We start from the raw sequence: 27,049 nt of genomic DNA, 5'->3' as shown, positions 1-27,049 counted from the left end.
AAAGACCAAGTACAACTGCAGCATAACATTACTGCTCCCACACCTAAATCTTGAAAGCCGACATACCATTTGCCTTCCTGTTACAATCGCATGCTTACTTTCATCGACCGGTGCACAAGGACACCCAGGTCTCGCTGCACCTCCCCCCTTTTCTAATCGCGCGCTATTCAGATAATAATCTGCCGTCCTGCTTTTGCCACCAAAGTGATGACCTTACATTTTTTTTTCTGGGTCAGGACCCTTCTTCAGGACTGAAGATAGGAAAAGGGGAAGCCCAATATACTGGAGCGACCTTACCATTTATCCACATTATACTGTGTCTGCTGAGCATTTGCACGGTCACTCAGTTTGTCCAAGTCACATTGGAGCCTCTCTGCATGGTGCATCTACTCTTGCTGGGCTCCTGGCTCACTAGTGCTGGGCACCCACCAGCATCTTACCAAGCCAGCTTTGGCAAGCTCTCCTAATCAAGGGAAAGACCTGGGAAGGATCAACAGTCAAGTACAGGTGGACCTACTAACCTGCAGGTCATGACTCTGGCTTACGAGGTTACACTTTCCCCAAACAGATGAATGAAATATACATATACTGTTCTAATTATTCTACATTTGCATAAGGCATCATCATACAGAGACCAACAAAAAACAAACTGCTGGAAACATCCAGCACGTCAGGTTGTATCTGCAGGAAGAGAAATGCCTCAGGTCTCAGACTCTCCGTCAGAAGTGTTTCTTGCATTTTCATTTCATATTTCCAACATCTGCAGTTTTTTTAAACCACCTTCAAGGGGAATGAGGGACAAGCAATAAATGCAACCATGCCAGAGATGCCCACGTCCCAGAGAATGAAGAAAAACAGCTAGTACTGCATCTCATGGTGTCAGGAACAGCAGTGGAACAAACATTCTCATTTACAAATTCATGTTGCTTAGCTACAGGACTCAAGTGTTCAGAGAGATGAGTAATAATATTTCTGTAACACTAAGATTTGCAGCTTTGAACTCATACCTTTATCTGTACAAGGAAATCTCTCAAATGTTCTTTGAAAGATGGAATGTCTTGGTTTAAGCTGAACAAGCCAGTCACAAAAATTTTGATCTGTGCACTGAAAGGGAAAAGTAAAAACACACAATTAATAATGATTAAAAATCACCATTCTGGATGCAATTGTAAGTAGCAAAGATCCTAAACTCAAAGCGCGATTAACATTTCTGACCAAACTGACAACAGGAACCAGAGGAGAAACTCAGGTATGCTGTAGGGGACCAAAGTGAAGGGCACACCATGGGTGGTGTAAACACCCATATTACACTCTCAACACAAGAGGGTGAAAGTCAGCAAGTCAAATGGTTTCCAACAACATTGGGAACAAAAAAGGGTCCAGAACTCCATGTGAAGAGGCAGAAGCCCTCATTACATTTAAAAAGCACTTAGTGTCCTTGTCGAGTTGTGACCTGCAGGGTTTATAGACCTAGTGTTGGAGGATGGGATTAGGTTCAGCAGACACAATGGGCCAAATGGCCTCCTGAAGAGTCAGCCATACAGCATGGAGACGGGCTGCTCAGCCCACTACATCCATGCCAACCAGTGGGCACCCATCCATATTAATTCCATATTCCAGCATTTGGCCTGTAGCCTTCAATGCCTAGATGGTCTCGATACTCATTAAATGCTGTCAGCGACTCCACTTCACCACTCTCTCTGGCAATGCATTCCAGATACTCACTGCTCTCTGCGTGAAAAAGATCCTCCTCAGATCCCCTCTAAATCTCTTCCCTTTTATCCTAAATGTATGCCCAATAGTTTTATTCACCTCCAATAAGAGGAAACGTTTCCTGTGGTTTGGAAAGCAGACCCATCCTCTCCACATAAACTGCAACACTTCATCTCAGGTAACATCCTGGTGAATCTCCTCTGCACTCGCTCCAGAGCATCTCACCTATAGCGTGGAGTGTGGTGACCAGAACTGCATGCTGTACTCCAGTTGAGGTCTGACCAATGTTTTATGAAGTTGGGAGCACAACCTCCCTGCTCTAGTATTCATTGCCCCGACTAATGAAGGAACATCCCATATGCCTTCTTAACCATGTTATCTACCCGCTCTGCCACCTTCAGAAGTCTTTGGACTTGCACACCAACGTCACTCCGTTCCTCAATAGTCCCCAAGACCCTACCATTCGTGGTGTTATGTCCTAGCTTCATTAGTGCTCCCAAAGTGCATCAACTCACATTTATCAGGATTAAACTCCAGTTGCCATTTCACCAACAGAATGACATCACCTTGTAGCCTACAATTACCCTCCAACTCCTCCACTGATAGAACAATCTTTGTATCATCTGCAAACTTACTGATCACGCCTCCTGCATCCCCCGCCTTCACGTGTGTCAAAAAACAGGAAGGATCCCAGCACCAATCCCTGTGGAACACCACGAGTCACAGGCATCCAATCACAAAAACAACCCTCTACCATCAGCCTCTATCTCCTATGACCAGGCCAATTTTGGATCCAATTTGCTAACTTGCCCTGGATCCCATGGTCCCCAACCTTTTGGGCCAGTCTCCCACGTGGAACCTAGTCAAAGGCTTCAAAGTCCACGTAAACCACATCTACTGCCCTGCCCTTGTCAATACATTGTGTTACCTCCTCAAAAAATTCAATCAGATTGATCAGATAAGGCTCGCCCTTGACAATGTCATGCTATCACTGACCAATCCCTGCCTTTCCAAGTGATCATTAATCCTGTCCCTCAGAATTTTTCCCAATAACTTCCCTTCAATGAGTTCCAAGAACCCTCGTACTCTACCATCAACAGACTGCTTCACATTACTCTACATTCTGAAGCAATCTCCATGCTAATGAACTAAAAAGGGAGAACTAAATGCAACTTGATTGTGAAGTTGGGATGGATGGCAGTGCCTCGCAGTTCCAGAGACCGGGGTTCAATCCTGACCTCGGCTGCAGTCTGTGTGGGATTTGCGTGTTCTCCCTGTGGGTTTCCTCCAGGTGCTCCTGTTTCCTCCCAGGTCCCAAAGACATGCATGTTGGTAGCAACTGGCCACTGTAAACTTCCCCTAGTGTGTAGGTGAGTGGCAGAATCTTGGACGAGTTGATGGAAATGTGATGGGAACTAAATAAAGAAGATGGGTTTAGTGTTGGATTAGCATGGATGTGTGCAGGATGGCTATCGTACACTCAGTGGGCCAAAGGGCTCATTTCCATGCTGTATGACTCAATGACTAAGCACAGACTCCAAACGAACAGACAGAACATACAGGAAATAATTATAACCTGAGACAGGGATGGGTGATTTACACCCTAACTAACATGGTCATAAAAGAGGGTCAAAGCACAGACAGGGCGCAAAACCGGTGCTATCGCTGATGCAAGCAGATTCCCAGTGGATCGGTTGGATGAAAATTACTCCATAAATTCACTGAGGGGATGAAAATTGAGACTTGCAATCAAACTCTTCACAGCGAGGTGATAAGCACACAAAAGCAACAGAAGAATAGTGAGTGATAGGCCCTTCCTGCCTCTCCACTGTTAAGTATCAGAACTGATCCTCCATCTCTACTCCAGTCTCCTGCCTTCTGGCCAGCGACCTGGGTTCAATTTCGGCCACTGCCTGTAAGGAGTTTAAACGTTCTCCCTGTGTCTGCGTGGGTTTCCTCCCACATTCCAAGACGTACGGGTTAGGAAGTTGTGGGCATGCTATGTTGGCGCCGGAAGCGTGGCGACACTTGCAGGCTGCCCCCAGAACACTCTACGCAAAAAGATGCATTTCACTGTGTTTCAATGTATACGTGACCAATAAAGAAATCTTATCTTATTCTGTTGCTTTGGGGAAGATAACACAACACCAGGATACTTAAACTGCAGGGAACCAACCTAGCAATAGAAACTGGTTTCCAAGTCACCCAAGTACAACAGGATGGGGAAACAAAATGAAAGAGACGACATAAGAAGGAAAGGAGCAATGCAGTGGCGTAACCAGCAGAGCTGCTGCCTCGTAGCTCCAGAGACCCAGGTTCAATCCCGACTTTGGGCACTGTCCATGTGGCGTTGGCACACCCTCACTATCACCATGTAGGTTTCCTCTCGGTGCTCCAGTTTCCTCCCACATCCCAAAACTGTGCGGGTTGGTAGGTCAATTGGCCTCTGCAAATTGCCCTCTGGTGTGTAGGTGAGCAGTAGAATCCGGAAGGAGTTGAAGAGAATGTGGGCAGAATAAAAAATGGGATTAATGCAGTGTTGGCATAGTGTAGACTCTATGGGCTGAAGGGCCTGTTTCTGTGCTGTATCTATGGCTCTCGGAGACACAAAACCAAAAAAACGAGCATATCATGGGAAACAAGAACAAGCCTAGTCTTCCCCTCCTTCATGTCCCCTCCCGAAGAGGGACCGACAGAGGAACCCCATTAACCGAAAGACACGCCTTCCAGCACTTTGCCACCCCACCCACTAACTTGGCTCGGGGATCAGTCTGTCAATTTCAATCAGCACTTACTCCTGGAGGTGAGGGAAGGCAGTTTTCAGCAAATTGGCCACAAACTCCTGCACGAAGATCTGATTGTTAACGTTGGGAGTCGCTGGGCTCAAAGACAAAGTGATTCGGCCATCTTCCACCAAGCTGAACATGTATGCCAAGATGGTAGCGTGCATCGTCAACCCTGGCAGAGAGAAGTCATTGAAACAAAGAGGTTAGAATGAGAGTGATGAAGTCAGATTCATACAGAACAGAAACAGGCCCTTTGGCCCAACTTCGTGCCGACCACAATGTCCACCTGAGCTGGTTCCATTTGCCTGCAGTTGACCCATATCCCTCGAAACCTTTCCAATCCGTATACCTGACCAAATGTCTTTTAAACATTGTAACTGCACCCACCCCTACCACTTCCTCAGGCAGCTCCTTCCATATACCCACCACCCTCTGTGGAAAAAGTTGCCCCGCAGGTCCCCTTTAAATCTTTCCCCTCTCACGTTAAACCTATGGCTTCTAGTTTTAGACTCCCCTACCCTGGGAAAAAGACTAACCATTCACCATATCTATGCCCCTTATAATTTTATACATCTCTAATAAAGTTGATCCTTGTGATTTTATATACCTCCAAGGTCACCCCTCAGCCTCCTACACTCTAGGGAAAATAGTCCCAGCCTACCCAACCTCTCCTCACAACTCAAACCCTCCAGTCCCGGTAACACCCTCGTGAATCTTCTCTGTACCCTTTCCAGTTGGAGGGCATCCTTGCTATAGCTGGGTGATCAGAACTGTGCACAATATGTGGTCTCACCAACAACTTGTACAGTTGCAACATGACATCCCAACTCCTGTACTCAATCCCCTGACCAATGAAGGCCAGCGTGCCAAACACCTTCTTCACCACCCCATCTACCTGTGTCGCCACTTTCAGGGAACAATGTAGCTGCAGCCCTCGGTCTCTCTGATGGAATCAGATCCAAACTCAACATGCATATTTGAGTATTGGACCCCCCTCGCTCCTCCTGAGACAGTGTTCTAAAGTCAAACCAACACCTTGAACATAGAACACTACAGCACAGTACAGGCCCTTCGGCCCACAATGTTGTGCTGACATTTTATCCTTCTCTAATATCTAACCCTTCCCTCCCATTTCTCTATCATTCATGTGTCTATCCAAGCATCTCTTAAATGTCCCTAATGTATCTGCTCCCACGACCTCTGCTGGCAGTGCATTCCATGCACCCACCACTCACTGTGTGAAAAACTTACCTCTGACGTCCCCCTTATACCTTCCTCCAATCACAAAATTATACCCCCTCATGTTAGCCATTTTCACCCTGGGAAAAAGTCTCTGACTGTCCACTCATTCTATGCCTTATCATCTTGTACACTTCTATCAAGTCACCTCTCATCCTCCTCTCCAAAGAGAGGAGCCCTAGCTCACTCAGCCTATCCTCATAAGACATGCTCTCCAATCCAGGCAGCATCCTGGTAAATCTCCTCTGCACCCTCTCTAAAGCTTCCACATCCTTCCTAAAATGAGGCGACCAGAACTGCTTGCTTGCTTGCTCAAGGAATTCCCCAATATCAGTCCCAGGTGGAATTTAGCCAGGAGTAGAGAGAGAAAACCCCTCTCTGGTGCGTTGGGCAGAAGATCTGAGTTGACAGTCCAGCAAGAGAGTACTGCTGTGGCCCCGTGCCTGGAAGTACAGGCGACCCCCATGTTACGGCCATTTGGGCTACGGAAAGTTGCCCTCACAGAATTCACAAATCACTACTCAAAAATTTGAGATACAGAATAAAATTCACTCTTACAGAATTTGTGTGAAAAAATGTAGATAAGTAGACAAAGTTTTTTTTTCCCAACTTGCATTTCTTGATGCATGCACAGATGACGTAGCTTTGCATTCTGGAAAATTGCGATATGCACCATTTAAGGAATGCAACCTCCCTGTGACGTGGGGTACGTTTGTAAAAAGCACTATATAAATACAACTTCTCCTTTCAATTGGACTTCAGTCATGGATGGGCTATAGATAGGTCTATTCTCACACCAGCCTCCCAAAGCTAACCACCTGATGGGAACGCAGTTCCCCCAACAACTGACCCCATCCCTTCCTAAACACCAGCTCAACGGCACACTCATTGCTTTTGGCCCTACCCCAGCCAAGGTGGTGGAAGTGAGAAGCAACGGGAAGGGGGGAGGAAGGGAAGGTGGGAAAAGAGATGCCGAGGTCTGGTGGTAAAATTCTGCAAGTTTCCTGCCAGTACAGAACTTAGTCAAAGAGCAAATTAGATGGTCCCAATGTGGATTAGTAGCATGAAGACACAAGAGACTGCAGATGCTGGAACCTGGAGCAACAAAGCATCTACTGGAAGAACTGTGGGTTGAGCAGCATCTGTGGGGGCAGTCCTAATGCAGGGATAGTGGGGGATTTTTATAGAGGTGCATAAATAGGGTCGATGCACACAGTATTTTTCCCCCAGGGTTGGGGAATCAAGAACCAGAGGACATAGGTTTAAGGTGAGAGGGAAGAGATTTAATAGGACCCTAAGGGGCAACTTTTTCACCCAGAGGATGGTCAGTATATGGAACGAGCTGCCAGAGGAAATGGTTGAGGCAGGTACATTAACAATGTTTAAAAGGTACTTAGACAGGTACATGGATAATAATGCTAGAAATACCTCAGGTCAGGCAGCACCAGTGGAGACAGAAACTGTGTTAATGTTTCAGGACGGTGACCATTCATTTAAACTGTTGACAGGTCTTCAACACGAAACTTTAAACTGTTTCTCCCTCCCACTAGCATTTCCCCATTTTGTTTCAGATTTCCATCAGCTGCTGTGTTTTGCTCTATAACACTTGAGCTGGAAAAAGTGCAGAGGAGATTTACAAAGACATTGCCAGGACTCGAGGGACTGAGTTACGGAGAGAGGTTGAGCAGGTTGGCACTGTTTTCATTGGAGCGTAGGAGAATAGGGGGGGGGGGGGGGCTGTGTGGAGGAGGATCTTATAGAGGTGAATAAAATCATGAGAGGTATAGATTGGATCAATGCGCACAGGATTGGGGAATCAAGAACTACAGGACATAAATTTAAGATGAGAGGGGAGAGATTTAATAAGACCCTGAGGGGTAACTTTTTCACCCAGAGGGTGGTCAGTATATGGAATGAGCTGCCAGAGGATGAGGCAGGTACATTAACAACATTTAAAAGGTACTTGGACAGGTACGTGGATAGGAAAGGTTTAGAGAGATACGGGCCAAATGCACGCAAATGGGACTGTCTTAGATAGGCATCTTGGTTGGCACGGACCAGTTGGGCTGAAGGGCCTGTTTCCATGCGGTACGAGTCTATGACTCCGTAGCACTCGTTGGGAATGGCAGGGGAAAGAGGAGAAACAAAAAGGACCAGATTGAAAGAAAAGTCCAACTTACCAGCAGTGTGCGACGTATCCGTCACTACGGAGAATATATGTTGGAGAACGTCACAGAAATAGGTTTGGTAAAAGCTCTGAGCAGCTGCTTCTTCCTGTGCTACGTTCTGCAGCAAGGTATAAAGTATAGACAAACCTGTAAATAAAAACACATGGAGAATGGAGTTAAAATACTGATGCCGTCCAGAATAAAGGCCAGAGACCAAAACTAAGAGCCATCCGTGAAAGGCAGTGACTAATCGATCCAATTGAAAATCCAGGGGAATCCTTCACCATCTTCACCTTCTTTCAGCAGGGATCACTATCAGGTCACTCAAACTCTGTCCTGCCATGGATATTCCTTTTAGTTCACTGTACCCCTCACCCTCTCCCCGCAACTTAAAAGGCATTTCTTTTCCAACTTTTCTCTGTTAAACTTCATTGGTCTGAAACACCACAGGTGCTGCCCCACCTGCTGAGTAATTCCAGCATTCTGTGTTATTTAAATGGCTCAAGAGAAACTCGTTGACTCAAGAGTGGAGAACATGTAGACTTGTTATCACAAAGCAGCAGTCAATGTGAAAAACAGAGTTATTACTCGAAGAGAGAAGAAAGCATCTGAACAGGGGGACAAAGGAACATTCCAGGGATGGGGCTGAGGTGTAGGAAAGGAACTGGCAATTAGTTAGTTCCTTTCATGGCCTGTTTACTGCAGAGTCCTGAAAGTCAATGAAGCACTTTTTCTGAAATGCACTTAAATGTTTTAACACTAAGCACCATAAACAGCATTAACAACCAGATTGCCAGCTTTATAATGGTGACTGAGGGACAAACGTTGGTCAGGGCACCACTTCTGCTCAGCATTGTGGGATCTTTTACATCCACTTCAGAGTTCTCATCTGAGAGGCTACATCTCCAACTGCACAGCACTCCTGGGCACAACAGATTTCATGGAACAGTACAGCATTGGAAGTGTGCTGTAATTTTGGCCCACGATGTCTGTACTGAACACAACGCCAAATTAAACTAAATCTCCTCTGCCTGTACATTTCTATGTCCCTCCATTCCCTGCATATTCACATGCTTATCTAAAAGCCTCTTAAATGCCACTATTGTATCTGCTTCCACCACCACCCCTGGCAGCCCGTTCCAGGCACGCACCACCCTCTGTAAGTAAAAAAAACGTGCCCCGCACATCCCCTTTAAACTTTCCCCCTTGCACATGAAATGCACGCCCACTAGTATTTGACATTTTTACCCTTGGAAAAAGATTCTGTTTACCCTATCTGTGCCTCTCAATTATAAACCCCTATCAGGTCTCCCCTCAGCCTCTAATGCTCCACAACCCAAGTTTATCCAACCTCTTCTAATCCTGGTGAAGTGGCTGACATTTGTGTTCAGCCTCTGGAGTGAGACCTGAGCTCTCAACCTTCCGAGTTGGAGGTACAAGACTGTAGGCATCGAGCACAGATGAGAAGCAGGATGAAGTGAATAGGGTGCTAGAGTTGTCCAAGTAGCACAACTACCGTTACACTAGGGCCTTTCAAGCAGGAGGTACAGAAGCCTGAAGTCCCACACCACCAGGTTCAGGAACAGTTACTTTCCTACAACCATCAGGTTCTTGAACCTAATGCACAACCCTAACCCTACTTTAGCAATGGAACACTACAGGCCGCCTCTTGATCTACCAGGGACTTGCCTTTGATTTTGTCTTTGTTTTATTTTGCACTGTCTTTCCCCCCCCCCCCCACTATATAATTTTATGCATAACTTGTGTTCTATGTGTTGTGTGTACCTGTATGTCTGTGATGCTGCAAGCAGGTTTTTCATTGTACCTGTACCTCACCGTACTTGTGCACATGACAATAACCTCCACTTGACTGAATTCCCACACTAACCCTCCTGTTGGGCACAAGTGACAAGCAAAGGGGGCAGGGCTGAGAATACAAAGCCTGCGGCACATCATACCTGTGTCAGCCACGTTCCTCATGGTGTGTTTGAAAGCCCAGATAATGGAGTCAAGAACCAATTTGAACTGGGCTGGAGGTATGTTCAGGAAGGCAGGGAAACAGTGACTATTGACTGCTTGAAGAAGCAGAAAGAAGTTAGTCCTGTGCTCGGGATACTCCTCAAAATCCTAGAGGGGAGGAAAGAAAAATTAAATACTTGAAAATATAACATTTTGAATCTTTGTGTTGTCTGCTTTAGTGTTTTTCTCATACGTCCACAGTTTTAAGAGCTACAACGATAGTCTATTCCCATTAATTCTAATCAGAGCTCATTTGAAGAACAATAATAACTTGCAAATTTTAAAACGCCAGATTAATTTACACTCTGCCAATCACTCTTGCAATACTTGTTTCTGGTCTTGAAACAAACATTTGAGATTTGATGATCAACTGATGTGTTTGGTAGAATCAGAAGTTCACCAACAATGAAGCAATGGTGAAAGGTCCTTAACACGAGTTGGGGAACATGTGGCTTTACACGGACTCTGCAAATCCAAGAGGAAATTGGATAAATATTTCACACAGATCAATGGAGGGGAGTGTGGAGTATTACATTTCTCTAGCCTTGGGATCGGACCACGCCTTCTTCCACATCCTACACTCAATACTAGATATCTTTAGGAGGGCCAGCGACAGCAATCAAAATAGAGGAGACCCAAGGAGGGCAAAACAGTCTTCTGCTCGACTCCCAAATGGTATAGGAATTGGGAAGGGGAAGCAATCCAAATTAGAGTTACTCCACAGATATTTTGATGCTGTGTTATTCACAAGGCAACATCATCACTTCTTATATTTTCTCCTTCTCTTACTACACCCAATAGCCTATCAGAACTACAGTACCAGTGCACATGTTAAGAACAGTTTGATGCTGTGATTCCACAGCTACCAGAAGCAGGAACAGAAATTATCCAAACTTGTTTCCCATGGAAAAAATGTAGACATGGAACTTAACTCAGACTACTGCAAAGTGATGCACTTTGGGGAGTTAAACCAGGGCAGGACATGCAGTGAATGGCAGGGCGCTGGGGAGTGTTGCAGAACAGAGACACCTTGGGGTACAAGTACATAGCTCCCTGAAAGTGGCGACACAGGTGGACAGAACAGTGAAAGCGGATGGAATGCTTGCCTTCATCAGCCGAGACATTGAGCATGAGAATGAGATGTCATGTTATAGCTGTGTAAGATGTTGGTGAGACCACACCTGGAGTACTGTGTGCAGTTCTGATCACTATACTGTAGGAAGGATATGATTAAGTTAGAAAGGGTGCAGAAAATGATTCACAAGGATGTTGCTGGGACTAGAGGGCTTGAGCTACAAGGAGAGACTGGATTGGTTGGGACTGTTTTCCATGGAGTGAAGGAGTGACCTTAGAGGTTTATAAAACCATGAGGGGCATAAGTAAGGCAGATGGTCACAGTCATTTTCCCAGGGTAGTGGAGCCTAAAACTAGAGGGCGTAGGTATAAAGTGAGAGGGGAAAAGGTTTAAAGGGGACCTGAGGGGCAACTTTTTCCATACAGAAGGCTGTGGGTATATGGAACGAGCTGTCAGAGGAAGCTGTAGTGGCGCGTTCAACTGTGACATTTAAAAGGCATTTATACAAATGCAAGGACAGGAAAGGTTTAGAGGGATGTGGACCAAACACAGGCAATAATACATATTACACCACCCATTTAGAAGAGAGAGATTTAAGAAGAGTCAGTTTTAGTGGATGGAAGGAATTTAGAGTTTGGTTGGTAACCTGACATGACAGGAAGGAGAACATCATCATGAGATGTAACAAAAATGCAAGTTTGCAAATTGAAGACAATTTACCCAGGGTACAGGAAATAATAATCAATCACTGGATCTGACAATACTCAAAGTTCAGAGAATAACCAAACAAAAAGGTATGGCAGCAGAATTTAAATGTCTAGACTAGTCAGTAGGAAATAGAGACTAATGATCTGCAGGCTCAAGTTCAAACTTCACACAAAGCTAAGGAATGCAAATTCAGCGTTAGATCTGGAACGAAAAATTAGTATCAGCAGTGGTGACCATAGAATGGCCTAATGTCCACCGAGTCCCATCAGGGAAGAACACCTGCCGTCCCTACCTGATCTGTCCTACATGGGACTCCAGATGGAGGTCAATTCTTACCTGCACTGTTAAAAAGTTCATGGGTAAACAGGGATGGGAAATTAAGGCTGGCAATGTCTGAACTTGTGAATATGGAATATATCCAATAAATTTACATTTCACTGGGGCCAATTCACTATTTCATTGTTTCTTTTACTGTGTCATTTTTCAATGACATTTTAAACAAATAATCTCGAAGGCAGTAAGCAGGATAGAGTCAATGTTACTGTATCAGGAAACATTCCATACAGCACCCACGGCCACTCTGCACCCACCAGCCCAGATATCAAACTGGTAAGCTCAGGATCAGCGGAGGTTAAGAACACATATAATCCTGCACATACCCAATATCCAAAAAACATACACATTCCATCAGGGGGTGACTGGATCAGAAACCAGATATACAACTGTGACCAGCACACTGAGATCAAACTAGTTTTCAGCTGTGGTTGAGTTGGTGACACACACCATAGAGTCAGAATGCCAGAGGTTTGAGTCCTCTTCTAGGAAGCTGAGCAAAAGGGATGAGATGGACTCTGACCTCACGATCTACCTTGTTGTGACGTTGCACCTTACTGCACTGCACTTTCTCTGTAGCTGTGACACTTTACTCTGTACTGTTATTGTTTTTACCTGTACTACCTCAATGCATTCTGTACTCACCCAATGTAATTGCACTGTGTAATGAATTGACCTGTACGATCGGTATGCAAGACAAGTTTTTCCACTGTACCTCGGTACAAGTGACAATAATAAACCAATACCAATAGGCTAACATCTCAGTTAGATGGGATGAGAAACCAGGGCCCCTTCTGCTCTTACAAGAGGACAATATAAAAAAAAGCTCCATGGCATTGTTTGGAAGGTGCTTGGGACTCCTGGCCAATATTTATTCCCCAATTAACAGCACAGAAGGTCGGTAGGCTAATTGACCACTGTTAATTGTCCCTTGTGTGGCAGAACCTGGGGGCATGAGTGATAGAATATGGGAGCGAAGGACTAAAACAATAGGGATTAATGCAGCATTAATGTAAATGGGTGAAGACAGGTTGGATTCGATGAGCCGATGTACCCGTTTCCACACCGATTATCCCTGTGACTCCATGAGAAACAGGTGGACAGGATCGGGTCATTGTCACATCGTTTGTGGGAGCTTGCTGCCATGCATCCTTCATTATAAACGTGAATACACTTGAAAGACACCATTGGCTGCAAAGCACTGGGTTAACATGAAAAGGTTTCATACCAGAAGTTTCTTTTGGCACAGAAGATATTTCAGTACTTCTTGTGAATTAGATTTCAATATACCCCAGAGGATTGTCAATCATCTTGAAAACTGCACCTCTCAGGGTAAACACAAATTTAGCGAACATTACATTTTAGTACCTGATGAAGCAAAATTTACTACTCTACCAAACGTGTCAGTCCAAGTGAATTTTACTTGTAAATTGGTCTCTTCACTAGAACAACTAATTTAGTATATTCATATAAACAATGAGCTATAAACTGACTTTGAGCAGCATTACAGATTATTAAAATCTACTGTCTAAAGGATTACCAGGGATGGTGTTGAGAGCCGTGTTGGGAAGGAAACAAGCCCCAGCACTGAAAATAACCACAACCCAAGTTCATTGAGGCCACACTTTTCCTTCAAGTCTCTTTGGCTTTGCAAAGGAAACGGATCATAGTGATCAGATCAAACAAGCCTTATTACATTTCCTCTGACCAGACTAACAATTACCTTGTTGATCATTTCCAGAGTGCACTCAAACAAGGCGTCAAAGATCTGCGGGACCTCCGCAGTGATGTGGTTCTCCAGTTTGTTCACTATCGTGGCCATGGTACTCAACACTTCAGGCTCTCGGGCTGCAGGGACATTCCTCTGGTAGTCGATCAGCACCGCATCAAGCAGCGGGGGCACGAAGTTTTCCGCAACCTGAGGAAAAGGGAGAGAGAGAGTAGCCCGTAAAGGGTCTATGAAGAAAGACAGGGCAAGAACAGCCAATTTTCACAGGAGTCTAGAAGAGCCATGCAAGATGCCAAAATGGATTGATGCTGACAAGCCATTTTCTCAGCTGGGAGAATTTAGAATCGGGGACATGGTTTCAAGATAAGGAGTCATCAATTTAGGACTAAGGCAAGGAGAAAGGGTTGTAAATCTTGGGCATAATGTATCCCAGGTAACAGAGCGCACTCTGGTCTTGTGAACATTCAAGGCCATGACCAATGGTTCTCCAGACTCCAAGGAAATTGACCAAAATGAAAAGAGAAGGACCACTTGGTCTCTAAATCTATTCCTCAAGTGTGGTGGCTCTTCACACCTTCTGGTGACCAAGTTGACCATGCAGTCATCTGTGGAACATCGGTCTCGAGTCACACAAAAATTTGCAACTTAATCCAAAGCTGACAGCTTGTCTTCAACACCCACCCAAAAATGCCTCTGGGTTGTGGGAAAGAAACAGTGCACACGAGGTGTGCTGGGAGGGAGTGGAGAGATTTTGGAGCTTGGGTTGGGGAGAGCAGGGGGTATCATTCTGTTAAGTCAATTTACTACAAGTGCTTGACGGAGAAGTTATAAATAATCAGCAAAGACACGATAGCATCAGCAGGCATGGTAGTGTAGCGGTTAGCATAACGCTATTACAGCGCCAGCGACCCGGGTTCGATTCTGGCTGCTGTCTGTAAGGAGCTTGTATGTTCTCCCCGTGTCTGCATGGGTTTCCTCCGGGTGTTCCGGTTTCCTCCCACATTCCAAAGACGTACGGGTTAGGAAGCTGTGGGCATGCTATGTTGGCACCAGAACTGTGGCAACACTTGCAGGCTACCCCAGAACACTTTATGCAAAAAGATATATTTCACTGTATGTTTCGATGTACATATGACTAATAAAGATATCCTATAAGGCTAAACAAGTGGGCTCTTTCTTCCTGAAAACACTGATCCTTCAAAACTATGAAAAGGTTTGATAGAGTAGACAGAAGATGCATTTTCACCTGTGAGGGAGGCCAGAATGAAGAGGCAATACAAGATATACCAGGAGAGACTCCTGCCCCAGAGGACTGTGTCTGTTCACATTCACGACTGGGGCAATGAGGCAGGAAGGCAGTAATGTGCAACATATAACCCATGGCCCACATCTCACCCACAGGATAGTCTGGTCCAGTCTCCCTCAGTGTGTACAATCACCCCAAAAGATTATGGATTGTTCCTCCCCACCGCTTGCCCAGAAGCTGCAGGAGGTCAGTTCACCTAGGAAAAGAGTGCCCACACTGGAGGACTGAACAAACAAAAGCCATTGGTGCACTTAATGGACCACGTAGAGCAGTGGAAGAGAACCTTTTTGAGAAGCATTGCAATTAGAGCCAGTGATAGGGATCAATCCAGGTCAGTTAAGATGGGACAAGTGTACTTACCAGCTGCGGGTCCGATGACCGGCTCACCCACCCAGATATCAGTTTCAGTGTCTCCCTCTTCACTGTCCTCATGCTTTTGATTAACGGCTGCTTGGTAACAACTTCACCTGATTCAGGGAGAAACAAAAGGAAAGACTTAAAAGATTTTTAAAGCAAGCTCCCACGATCTCTGGACATCCAGAGCACACTGCGGCAAATATTTAAGATATTTCTTTATTATTCACGAGTACATCGAAACGCATAGTGAAATGCATCTTTTTCCGTTACTGAGAAAGTGTTCGGGGCAGCCAAGTGTCGCCACTCTTCCAGCACCAACATAGCATGCCCACAGCTCCTAACCCGTACGTCTTTGGAATGTGGGAGGAAACCCACGCAGACACGGGGAGAACATACAAACTCCTTACAGACAGACAGCGGCTGGAATTGAACCCGGGTCACTGGCGCTGTAATAGCGTTATGCTAACCGCTACACTATCGTGCCGCCCTGAGTCTCGTTGGCATTCTTCCAGCTGAGGGAGATGTTGAATATTGCATTACAAGATGTAGATGGAATGCAATTCTCAAATAATGTATTGTGAGACTTGCATGATCTATACCAGTGCAATTTGAGGAAAGTTCAGAAGCTACATGGTCTGAGCTGTTGGAGCCAGTTCCTGTAGCGTTCCTTGGGCCCCTGCTAGAAATAGCAATGCCACTTATTCCAATCATATCTCACTATCATGCATCTTTACATTCTGTGCTCCTTGCTCCCTCCAATAGGGCCTTGTACAGGATGGCATCAGGTACACAACCACCTGCCATCTGCTCAGATGACCAAACCAGTGCAATCATTGCTGGGTCGGGTTCTTGTGCTTGGTAAATTTGCCCTACTTGCCATGCTAACTTCTCACAGCTACCATCAGGCAGAAGGTACACCACCAGGTTCCAGAACAGCTACTTCACTTCAACCATTTGGCTCTTGAACCAACCTGCACAACCCTAATCACTACCTCAGTGCAGCAACACTATGACCACTTTGCACTACAATGGACTTAGAACAAAAAAAATTGTTTCTTATATAATTTTGTATAATTTATATTTAGGTTTTTCTTGTTAATGTTATGTCTTTAATGCAACATGCCCGTAATGCTGCAAGTAAGTTTTTCATTGCATTTGTGCATACATGTGTTTGTACGTATGACAATAAACTCAACTTAACTTGGAAGAACCCCTAATGGTGACACTCTCCCTTGCCACTCGATACTGAGTAAACAGTGTTCACAGCACAAATGACAGTCAGCTAACTAAAAGAGCATGGGTAACTCCAAGCTCACCAAGACCTGAATGCCAGTGTACAAAGTTTACATACTTCGCACTCAAGAACATCAGTGGGGGGGGCGGTGGCAGAACATAGATCAAGAGGCAAGGTTAATCAGCTTCCATCTGCACTGTGCATTCAACATCAAATGGCCAATTAAGTACTTTGGAGATGCAGTGACTGTTGAATCTTTGGAGATGCAGTGACTGTTGTAATGTCGGAAACAGTAGGCAGCCAACTCTGCACACAGTAGCATCAACATGATAATTCCCAGATAACCTTTTTGGCTGATATCCATGATGGACAGGACACTGAAGCCCCCCGTTGCTCTCTGTAATAGCGTCAAGGGATTGCTTACTGAGAGAACATTTAGGGCTTTGGTTTAACATCAGAAAGATGGATGTTCCAAAATCCAGTACTCCTGCAGTACTGTACCAAACTATAAGGCCTTTACATGGTATGAATTCAGAACCTGGTACCTCCTAGAATCAACTTAACCATCCCTTGTACAATCCAGTCAGTGACAAAGTCAGTTTGATTTGTTCGAATGGGTCTTCACTCTGCTGTTTTCCAACAAGGAGAAGGCGAGATGGAAAACAGAAAGAGAGGGGCCATTTTAATTTCATCCTCTTGGGCTCCAGGAGTTTCTCAAACCAGTCCACCTGTAACCATATTCTCACTGTATACCGAAGGAGGTTATTTTTAGGGATTACTGGAAGCAGCACAGATATTAGAGGAGCTGATTCTGTCTCTTGAACCTGCACTACCAATCAATCTCAGATCATGGCTGATCCAAAATCAAATCCACTTGAACCTAAAAACAAACAAAATACTTTCAGACCTAAAATAACAAGGTATAGCAGCATCATGGGCTGAAATGATTGAAGTCCAATATATTAATGAAATTAAAAATGCCGACTTTTCCCAGCTGATTGGCAAGTCTGGCACCAAGAGACACTAACATTAATACCAAGCATTTCTGAGCTGAAATAAAGAAAAACATTTATGCACAAAGTGTGGCAGAACTCTTCAGCAAAGAACAATTTCTAGGTCAACAGTTAACATTACATCTGTGGTCGCAGAATTTTCATTAACTAAAAAGGTGTTCAGGGATATGGAGCAAAGTGAGATAAGTCACTGACAGTAGAACATGCTCCAGAAGGTGAACAGCCCCTTTCTATCCTCATCTTGCCATGTTCTTATCTACTTGTCTTGGTTCCCTAATCTTTAAATGCCCTTGCCTAACAAAAATCCAATGACAGTTCTGCCCAGGACTGCAAGAAACTTCAGAGTTGTGGACACAAACCAGCACGTCACGGAAACCAGCCTCTCCTCCTTGGACTCTGTCTTTACCTCTCGCTGCCTTGGTGAAGCAGCCAGCATAATCAAAGACCCCACCCACCCGGGTCATTCTCTCTTCTCTCCTCTTCCATCAGGTAGAAGATATAGGAGCCCGAGGGCACGTATCACCAGGCTCAAGGACAGCTTCTATCCCACTGTGATAAGACTATTGAATGGTTCCCTGACTTCATGATCTACCTTGTGACCTTGCACCTTATTGTCTACCTGAACTGCACTCTCTCTGTAGCTGTGGCACTTTGCACTGTTATTGTTTTTACCTGTACTACATCAATGCACTCTGTACTAACTCAATGTAACCGCACTGTGTAATGAATTGACCTGTACGATTGGTATGCAAGACAAGTTTTTCACTGTACCTCGGTACAAGTGACAATAATAAACCAATTCCAGTATTCAATTGATCCCCATCCTCATCTTTATGGAGGGAGAGAGTTTTAGATTTACAGTTCCTTGGAAAGAATTATTTTTTAAAACAACACAAATAGGCAGACCAGCCCCCACAAGAAAGGGACTATTTACCATTTGCCTGGATAGCAGCTGAGATATTCTCACTCAAGCACTTGTACACGTTGAGCATGTCCAGATATATCCGTCCCAGCTGGATTACAAATGGGTGTCCAACAGCCTTGCAGGCTCTCACGTTGGTCTTCAGAATGCTCCCAAGCTGCTTCACAGTCTCTGCGTCCTTCAGAATATCCACGTTCTTTAAGAAAGAAGTGCATCAGTGAACCATGAATCTATGGAAGGAAAATACTATCCACCGCACTAACTTGCTGCATTTCCCTCTGCGACCCAATGAGTGGGTGGCTAGGGCACCTAGATCACTCATCATAACAACTAGAGCTGCAGACAGTGTTACCCCTCACCCCTTTTCCACATGGGGTGCACTCACAACATCCAAGATCAAAGAACTTGGATCAAGAGCAAAACAACAGGGGATCTGGAGGAAGGGAGGGGCAGAAAATTGTCTCGGGAGAGTTCACAACTGTTAAATTCAATGTTTTCAATGGCTTGCTTCTCTCTCAACCATCCAGTAGCTGAGCTAGGAGAATTGATATATGACCTGCTCTGCACCCAGGAACTCAGTTCCACCAGTTAAGAGCTGCTGGGAGTGGTTAAACAGGACAGTTGTTTCTCCTTTATTCTAACCCAACATAGCAATACCTGTTTCCGGTAATGTTTTTTGTGTTAAATTGATAAAATGGAATTGTAAATAAGCATAAAATCAATACAAATACAGGCTACTGGAGGGCAAAACTGTCCTGCAGTGATTGGAAATAAAATTAGTCAAACATCAGAAATTTATTACAAAGACATTTGCACTTCTTCCAATCTAGTCCACGGCATTCGGTGATCACAATGTGGACTCCTCTACCAACGCTGACCAGATGATCACTCGGCTGAGCACCTGTATTCAGTCCACGGGGGTGATCCCGAGCTTCCTGTTGCTTCCTACTATGACCTACTGGCCTGTATCCTCCGGCAACGTTACAACAAGGACCAATGCAAGCTTGAGGAACACCTCATCTCCCATGTGGACACATGGCAGCTTTCTGGACTCAATATTGAATTCTATAACGTCAGGTAACTTGATTTCTCTGCATCAGTCATCCATCTGTGATGTTGGCTTAGCTTGTTTGAGTTTTCTCCCCATCCTCTTTTTCTTATATTTTTCTTCTTCGAGTCATACTGCATGGAAATGGGCTCTTTGGCCAATCTGGTCTGTCCTGACCAAGATATCCTGACCAGGCATCCTTTCCTCGAGTGGAGGACATGCCCAGCCCGACAAGAAAGACAGTACGTTCCACCAAGGCCAAAGCTATCACACCTGACAGTCAGAGTGGATGTCATCTGATTGGAGACTCTGGAGTCTTTTCAGTGTTAGAACAGGACACAGGAGGACTGGAAACAGTTGCGGACGTAGGAGGCAATTTGTTCAAAAAGGAACTTGGAAGTGGGGCTGCAGACTAAGGAACGGGGGGGGGGGGGGGGGGGGGGGGGGGGTGGAAATCAAGGGATTTTTTTTTTAAATTGGGATAGAGGAGAAAAAAAATCCAACCAGCTTGGGGAGTGAGGTGAGGGAAGGTGAATGGTCAACGGAGACACAAGAGATTCTGCAGGTGCTGGAATCTGGAGCAACACACACAAAAGAGTGCTGGAGGAACTCATAGATGCTGCCCATGTGAATGGTCAGCAACTTATGGTGGGAACTGTCAAGGAGCCAAGCTCAGTGAAAGTGCATAAACTAGATGATTTGGGGCTTGGGCCCTGGAAGGCAAGAGGAACTGGGAGGGAAAACAGAAATGCTCTCAGTCTTGAAGATAAAAATAAATGAGTTACTGGCACCTGCTGAGACGAGTCAGAATAAAAGGATTCAAGGATATTCCAGGGACTGGAGAAAGCAGTGACAATTATGTCTACTTCAGTTCATAACTGTGGAGATAACGGAAAATAATGAGGACATTTATAAGATTAAAAGGTCAGATTATTGTTTCTACTTACTGCATGAATGTCTTGTTCTCCTGTATTCCATGTTTACCTATTTACAATTCCATTCTTTCAATTTATATAACAACATTACAGACTGCATTAGCTTCGAACTATTTAATAGACTCAATGGCCCAGCGTACCAGAAGTACGCACTGAATTGGCCCATCCACTCAATGTCCATCCTACCTTGGTTGCTTGCTGAATGATGCTGTCCCAGACCTGGTTAGGCAGAAGCATGTACTTTTCAATCAGATGTTCCTGGACGGTCTGGTCAGTTTGAGCTCCAATCATGTAACCAACAGCTTCATAGAATGTGTGAACCTGAAATTAGGGGGGGAAAATATTTACCTTAAATTTTCCCACGATAGAATGTCTAGAGTTAGATGTCGAATCAAGCTCCATATTACAGGCTATCAATAAATTGTGCAACTATTAGCTTTCAGGAGCCTTTCTCAGATGTAACAGACAATTTCTTCATCCAAGGACATGAAACCATGTTCAAAGGCAGCTCCAAATATCTCTTTGAGAAGTAATCCTGGGGCTCTCGAGACCACAACCCTTGCAAGAACTGGGCACTGTGACTGGAAGCATCACAGATGTGCTATTATATACTTTATGCAAGACAAGATCCCGTCAAATTAGTTCGCAAAATTTACCATAGAAGCATAGAACAATACAGCACAATACAGGCCCTTCAGCCCACCATGTTGTGCCGACCTTCAAACCACGCCTAAGACTATCTAACCCCTTCCTCCACATATCCCTCTATTTTACGTTCCTCCATATGCTTATCTAACAATCTCTTGAACTGACCAACGTATCAGCCTCCACCACCACCCCAGGCACCACCCAATGCCCCAACCACTCTCTGGGTGAAAAACCTCCCTCTGACATCTCCCTTGAACCTCCTTAAAGCCATGCCCTATTGTATTGAGCATTGGTGCCCTGGGACAGAGGCGCTGGCTGTCCACTCTACCTATTCCTCTTAATATTTTGTATACCTCTAGGTTGGGATAGGCTGGGACTTTTTTAAGACTATATTACACTTAGTGAATCACTATGCTGCTGCAAAATTCACTTACTTGTTTTGATTTTATTAAGTACATTGTTGTTCAATTTCAAACCGACCACCATTTGAGAAACTACTCCATCAAACATTTTTCGCCTTGTTCAACCTAGTCTAGTTTGTGGGTGTTTTACCAGATACCAGACAGAGCATCCCAAACTTCAATTTTGGGGGTGGGGAGTCATTAACACCCAACATGAAGTTAACAAAAATCACCAATCAGCCATGAAAAGTGCTTATCCAACAGCAATTGCGAGTGGTGCACTGCTAGATGAGCAGAACAAAGCTCTATTTATAGCATAATGTTCTGGTCATCTTATAATAGTATCAGCAAGGTCATGGGAGATGCCTGCAGCTCTGAACCACTGGCCTAAGTTCCCTCTCACCACCTTCCGCCAATACAATGTCCAGTTAATGCTGACACAAGAGACTGCAGATGCTGGAATCCCGAGTTAAAAGGAACTCAGTGGGTCAGGCAGCATCTGTGCAGGGAGATGGATAGTCCACCATTCATCTGGACTGAAAGAGTAGAGAGGAGATAGCCAGTATAAAGAGGTGAGGAGAAGGGGTGGGGCAAGATGAAGGGTCTCAATCCGCAACATCCACTGTCCATTTCCCTTCCGATGGGGTCTGACCTGCTGAGTTCCTCCAGCAGTTGTTTTTTGATCCTGTCAATACTGCCCTGTTCCTTCCCTTTTGTCTATACACAGTAACCCATGTTCTTGTGCCAGTTAAACCAAGTGAAACCTTCTAACTAGCTACATTACAGTCCAATGGATTTAACAATGAGCTCAACAATTTCAGGTGATTGGTAACTCCAGCCCGTCTCTCACATTTCCAGTTTTCAGATCTTCTGAATTTCAGTAATTTGGTAATTTCAGATAGTCTACTTAAAGCTCTTCCTAGCCACCTTTTCTTATTCATTAGCCTTCACTACTTTCTCTCTCCTTATCTCTCCTGCCTCTCACCCCTCACAGATCTTCCCTTTTGTTCTCTCTGCCTCATACAACAGCTTTTAATTTCCCATCTTTTCCAGCCTCCTGAAAGTTCATCAACCTGACACATTCCTCACCACACATGCTGCCCAACCTGCTGAATAACTCCAGTGGTTAATTTCATCTGGAAATGTGGTAGCCCATCTTCCTACATCCACTGCCCTGGGACTGGCTCCCATAATCTAACCACATTCATGTTGTGGCTACAATGGCTAATGGCTTTTCAAAGTGGTCCAATTCCATACCAGGGGAGAGTAGGTCAGTTCTGGTCACCCAGCTACAGGAAGGATGTCACTAAGCTGGAAAGGGTGCTGAAAAGATTCACAAGGATCACACTGGGACTGAACGGCTTGAGACTGGATAGGCTGGGACTTTTGCCCTGGAGCCTAGGACCTTAGAGGTTTATAAAATCATAAGGGACATAGATCAGGTGGATGGTCAGTCTTTTTCCCCCCAGGGGAGGGAAGACTTGAACTACAGAGCATAGATTGGAGGTGAGAGGGAGAAGATTTAAAGGGAACCTAAGGGGCAAGTTTTTCATATGGAGGATGGTGGATATGCAAGACAAGTTGCCAGAGGAAGTGGTAGAGGCAGGTACAATTGCAAAGTTTAAAAGACATTTACATGGGTAGGAAAAGTTTAGAGGGATATGGGCCAAACACAGACACATGGGACTAGCTCAGGTAGGCACCTCGGTCAGCATGAATGAGTTGGGCCAAAGGACCTTTTTCTGTGCTGTATAAACTCTGACTCTATGTCACGTAAAGACACGCTGCTCAAGTTGGAAGTGTTTCTAAAACATAAACACCTCAATTTATGCATGAAAGTATAAGAAACAACAGAAATAGACCATCTTCCCCTCATATCTGCTGCATCATACAGTTAGGTAATGGTTGAACATTCACCATAGAGCCACTTTCCTGCATTAAACCCATATCCCTTCATTTCCGCAACATCTAAAAATGACCTGGATCACATTATCTCCTAAAGAGCTTACTTGATGAGGCTGTAGATCACATATGATGGTGTTGATGTTGGTCAAGATCTCGTCGATGAAAGGCATCACCTCTCCCACCTGCACTTGTACAAAATGACGTCGACATTTCTGTGCAATCTTGATAAATGTGTCACAAGCCATATCCTGCACTCCATCGTGTGTCTCTGTGCATCAACAACAGAGGGTTAAAAAAAAGCTTCTACAAAAACCTGGCTTCAAATTAAATCAATCAAAAACTTAATCTATTTATGAATGCATTTTTTTTTAAAAATGACGATTGTTGCCTTTGAAATTTGATCAAAGTCAAGTACAGCCTAGTTGATCCTATTTCCGCTGTGCAGATAGGGTCAGTTTCACCCTTTTAACGGCTTGTTAAATCTATTCTATAATTTAACAACCGAAAAATATCCATTCCAACTGTTAGAAAAAAGGGTGTAAATTTAGGATCAAGTCCTCTACAAAAATGATATATATATAGTAATTTTGCCAAAACCACTTTTGCTTCGATACATCTGTGAAAAAATAACCCAATTTTATAATGCAAAATTAAAGTGCACTAGTAGAGTAAATCTCTGCAAAATTTATCATTTTTCTGTAACACAAAGTTCTAACACACTAGCAAATAACAAATGAAGAACAAGCAAACCACTCCACACAGAGTACAAGCCAGTAAGCCGCACTTCACCGTGCATAAACTCGAAGAGCTTGTTCACCACAGTCTTCAGGAACTTCCAATGGGCTCGCAGGAACCTGGGATACTGCCCCACCACGTACATTATATTGGAGGCAATAATGGCCTTGTTATCTTTCCCACGTTTTTGTTCACAGAGACCTAACAAATCCTTCAAAGTGAAGAGATATACTGTTAAGTATTTTATTCATTTGTTTACTTGCAGGGCACATGGCTAACTGCCACCGAACCGATTGGGCCATTTTGGAGGCAGGTAAAAGACAGATTTGCTGTGGATGTGAAGTCACATTTTGGAAACACTGCACAAGGATGTCAGATTTCCTTTCCCCAAGGATGCCAGTGAGCCAGATGGGTTTTTATGATAATCTAGTAGTTTCATTAAATCTAATATCAACCGTGACGATAATGAAATAATTATTTAATTAATTAATGTGTTCCCCTTCAATTCCCCTTCCCCTCAACAAGCTTGTATTTCTGCATTACTGGCCTCTATTTTTTTTTTACCTGTACTACCTCAATGCACTCTGTACTAACTCAATGCATCTGCACTGTGTGATGAATTGATCTGTACGAACAGTATGCAAGACAAGTTTATCACTGTACCTCGGTACAAGTGACAATAATAAACCAATACCAATATCCCTTGAAAAATGCAAAGTGTAAGTAACCTTTTTTAATTCATTGCTGGGATGTGAACATTAGAGACAAAGCTAGCACTAAATGCCCATCCCTAACTGCCCATAAGAGGGCAGTAGTGAGTCACCTGATGCAGTCCTTATGAACATGGCTCTGCTTGTCAGGTAGGGACTGCTAGGAATTTGGTCCAGTGACAATGAAGGATCACCAGTGTGCTTCACGTCGGGATGGCTTCCACATAGACTTGCTACCCCTATTATTCTACATGGCAGAAGTCATGGATTTGGGAGATGTTGAGGCAGCCTTAGGAAGTTGCTGGCGTATCAGTATACTATTGTCACTTGTACTGAGGTAGAGTTAAAAACTTGTCTTGCATACCAATCGTACAGGTCAATTCATTACACAGTACAGTTACATTGAGTTAGCACAGAGTGCATTGATGTAGCACAGGTAAAAACAATAACAGTACAGAGGAAGTGCAGTGCAATAAGGTGCAAGGTCACAACAAGGTAGATCGTGAGGTCAGAGTCCATCTCATTGTATAAGGGAACTGTTCAATAGTCATCAGTGGGATAGAAGCTGTCCTTGAGCCTGGTGGTTCGTGCCCTCAGGCTCCTGTATCTTCATTTGGGAGACAGCATACTTTGAACCCTCAACCCTCTTTCTTTGAAGTACGACCAATTCCCAAATCCCAAAGAGAACAACCATTCTGAAGCCAGAATTGGGATTGAAACCATCACGCAAGAGAAAAAGATTCGAAGCAGCATCGCTCAGTTCACCAGCGTTGACTGACCTTGATGACTGTGACGAGGAAACGTTTCTCATCCTCTTCATGCATTGCGCCACTGATGGAGCCAATGGCCCAGCAAAGTGTGTTGAGATTCTTCCATGACCATTCTGTACCGTTCACTTGGTTGTGCAACTTTTCAGTCATAATGCATTCAGTGTCAGCGTAGTCTAAATGTGTGAGGTACACTGAAACAGAAACATGCAACACTTTGTAAACTTTAGCTTCAGTCCCTTTCTATTCCATGTATGTGATCCACAACTAAATAACATCAGCAGACCACATCTTCCCTCCTGTTAACTTGCATCGAAACATACATTACTTCTTGCCAATGCTCCAATCACTGATGACTATCCACTGTCATTTACTATAAACCCACTAATTACCACAGATGGTGCAAAAAAAAACGAACTGCTGGAGGAACTCGGGAGGTCAGGCAGCATCTGTGGAGGGAAACGGGCGAACCAATGTTTCGTGCAACCACAACGTGACATCCCAACTCTTGTACTCAATGCCTTAGCCTATGAAGGCAAGCATGCCAAATACCTTCTTCACTACCCTATCTACCTGTGTCGCCATTTTCAGGGAGCTATGGACTTGCACTCCGACACCTCGCTGTACATCAATGCTCCCTGGCCATTCATTCTACATGTCCTACCAAGAATTTACCTCCTAAAGTGCATTACCTTATACTAGTCCGAGGTAATTCAGAGTGGGAGGCATGAAGTCAGAAGGAGGGGCTGCCCATTTAAGATGAGGATGAGGAGGAATTTTCTTTCTTAGAGGGTTATTAAATTTATGCACGGCCAAGATACAGATGTTTTGTCGACAAGGCGTCATAAGTTATGGGTCAGTAAAGTGAACCTGGAGCCAAGAATGTTTTGAATGGCAGAAACTTACTCGATGGCCAACTCCTGCTCCTACTTGTTACGTTCAGAAGCTACCTTGTCAGCAAGATGCCCAGCTGACTTTAGTATGCTCAGACTCTCCGACATCAGCAAGTGACAATAGCCCAAGGCTGGCAACACCAAAGACAGCCAGAGTCGAAACGACTGGATAATTTCCTTGCAAACAAAGCTCAGTGGCTACACTGGTGCAGGTAACAGACTAGTTTCTTGTAACTATGCTGCACATGTAAACACATTTCCTGTAAAGGTTAACCTGCATTGACTGGCAAAAGTTGCAGCAGTTTGTTCCTACTACTCTCGAACAAACTCCACAAAGAGAACCCATTTTGTTTGGGTGTACAAGAGACCATCCCAACCAATACACGCCATTGCATATCCAAGTCC

The 27,049-nt window shown here is 44.4% G+C and overlaps 1 protein-coding gene across 2 annotated transcripts in view; it reads right to left on the bottom strand.

Annotated features, from left to right (window-relative positions):
• LOC127567479 (exportin-1-like) overlaps positions 1-27,049 on the bottom strand; it is an 84,700-nt gene that overhangs the window by 9,775 nt on the left and 47,876 nt on the right. For both annotated transcript variants that reach the window (XM_052010443.1, XM_052010450.1), the window contains exons 14-24: positions 25,764-25,945; positions 24,329-24,485; positions 23,644-23,807; positions 20,772-20,906; positions 18,615-18,798; positions 15,437-15,543; positions 13,765-13,959; positions 9,865-10,033; positions 7,919-8,053; positions 4,509-4,671; positions 1,008-1,104 (exon numbers count right to left, since the gene is read on the bottom strand). In XM_052010443.1, coding sequence (XP_051866403.1) covers positions 1,008-1,104; positions 4,509-4,671; positions 7,919-8,053; positions 9,865-10,033; positions 13,765-13,959; positions 15,437-15,543; positions 18,615-18,798; positions 20,772-20,906; positions 23,644-23,807; positions 24,329-24,485; positions 25,764-25,945 — 1,688 coding nt within the window. The remainder of the gene's footprint in view (positions 1-1,007; positions 1,105-4,508; positions 4,672-7,918; positions 8,054-9,864; positions 10,034-13,764; positions 13,960-15,436; positions 15,544-18,614; positions 18,799-20,771; positions 20,907-23,643; positions 23,808-24,328; positions 24,486-25,763; positions 25,946-27,049) is intronic.

This window comes from Pristis pectinata, chromosome 1 (genome assembly GCF_009764475.1).
Source record: "Pristis pectinata isolate sPriPec2 chromosome 1, sPriPec2.1.pri, whole genome shotgun sequence".
Taxonomy (NCBI): domain Eukaryota; kingdom Metazoa; phylum Chordata; class Chondrichthyes; order Rhinopristiformes; family Pristidae; genus Pristis; species Pristis pectinata.
The sequence above is the reverse complement of the archived record's forward strand: the minus strand, read 5'-3'. Positions and strand labels throughout refer to the sequence as shown.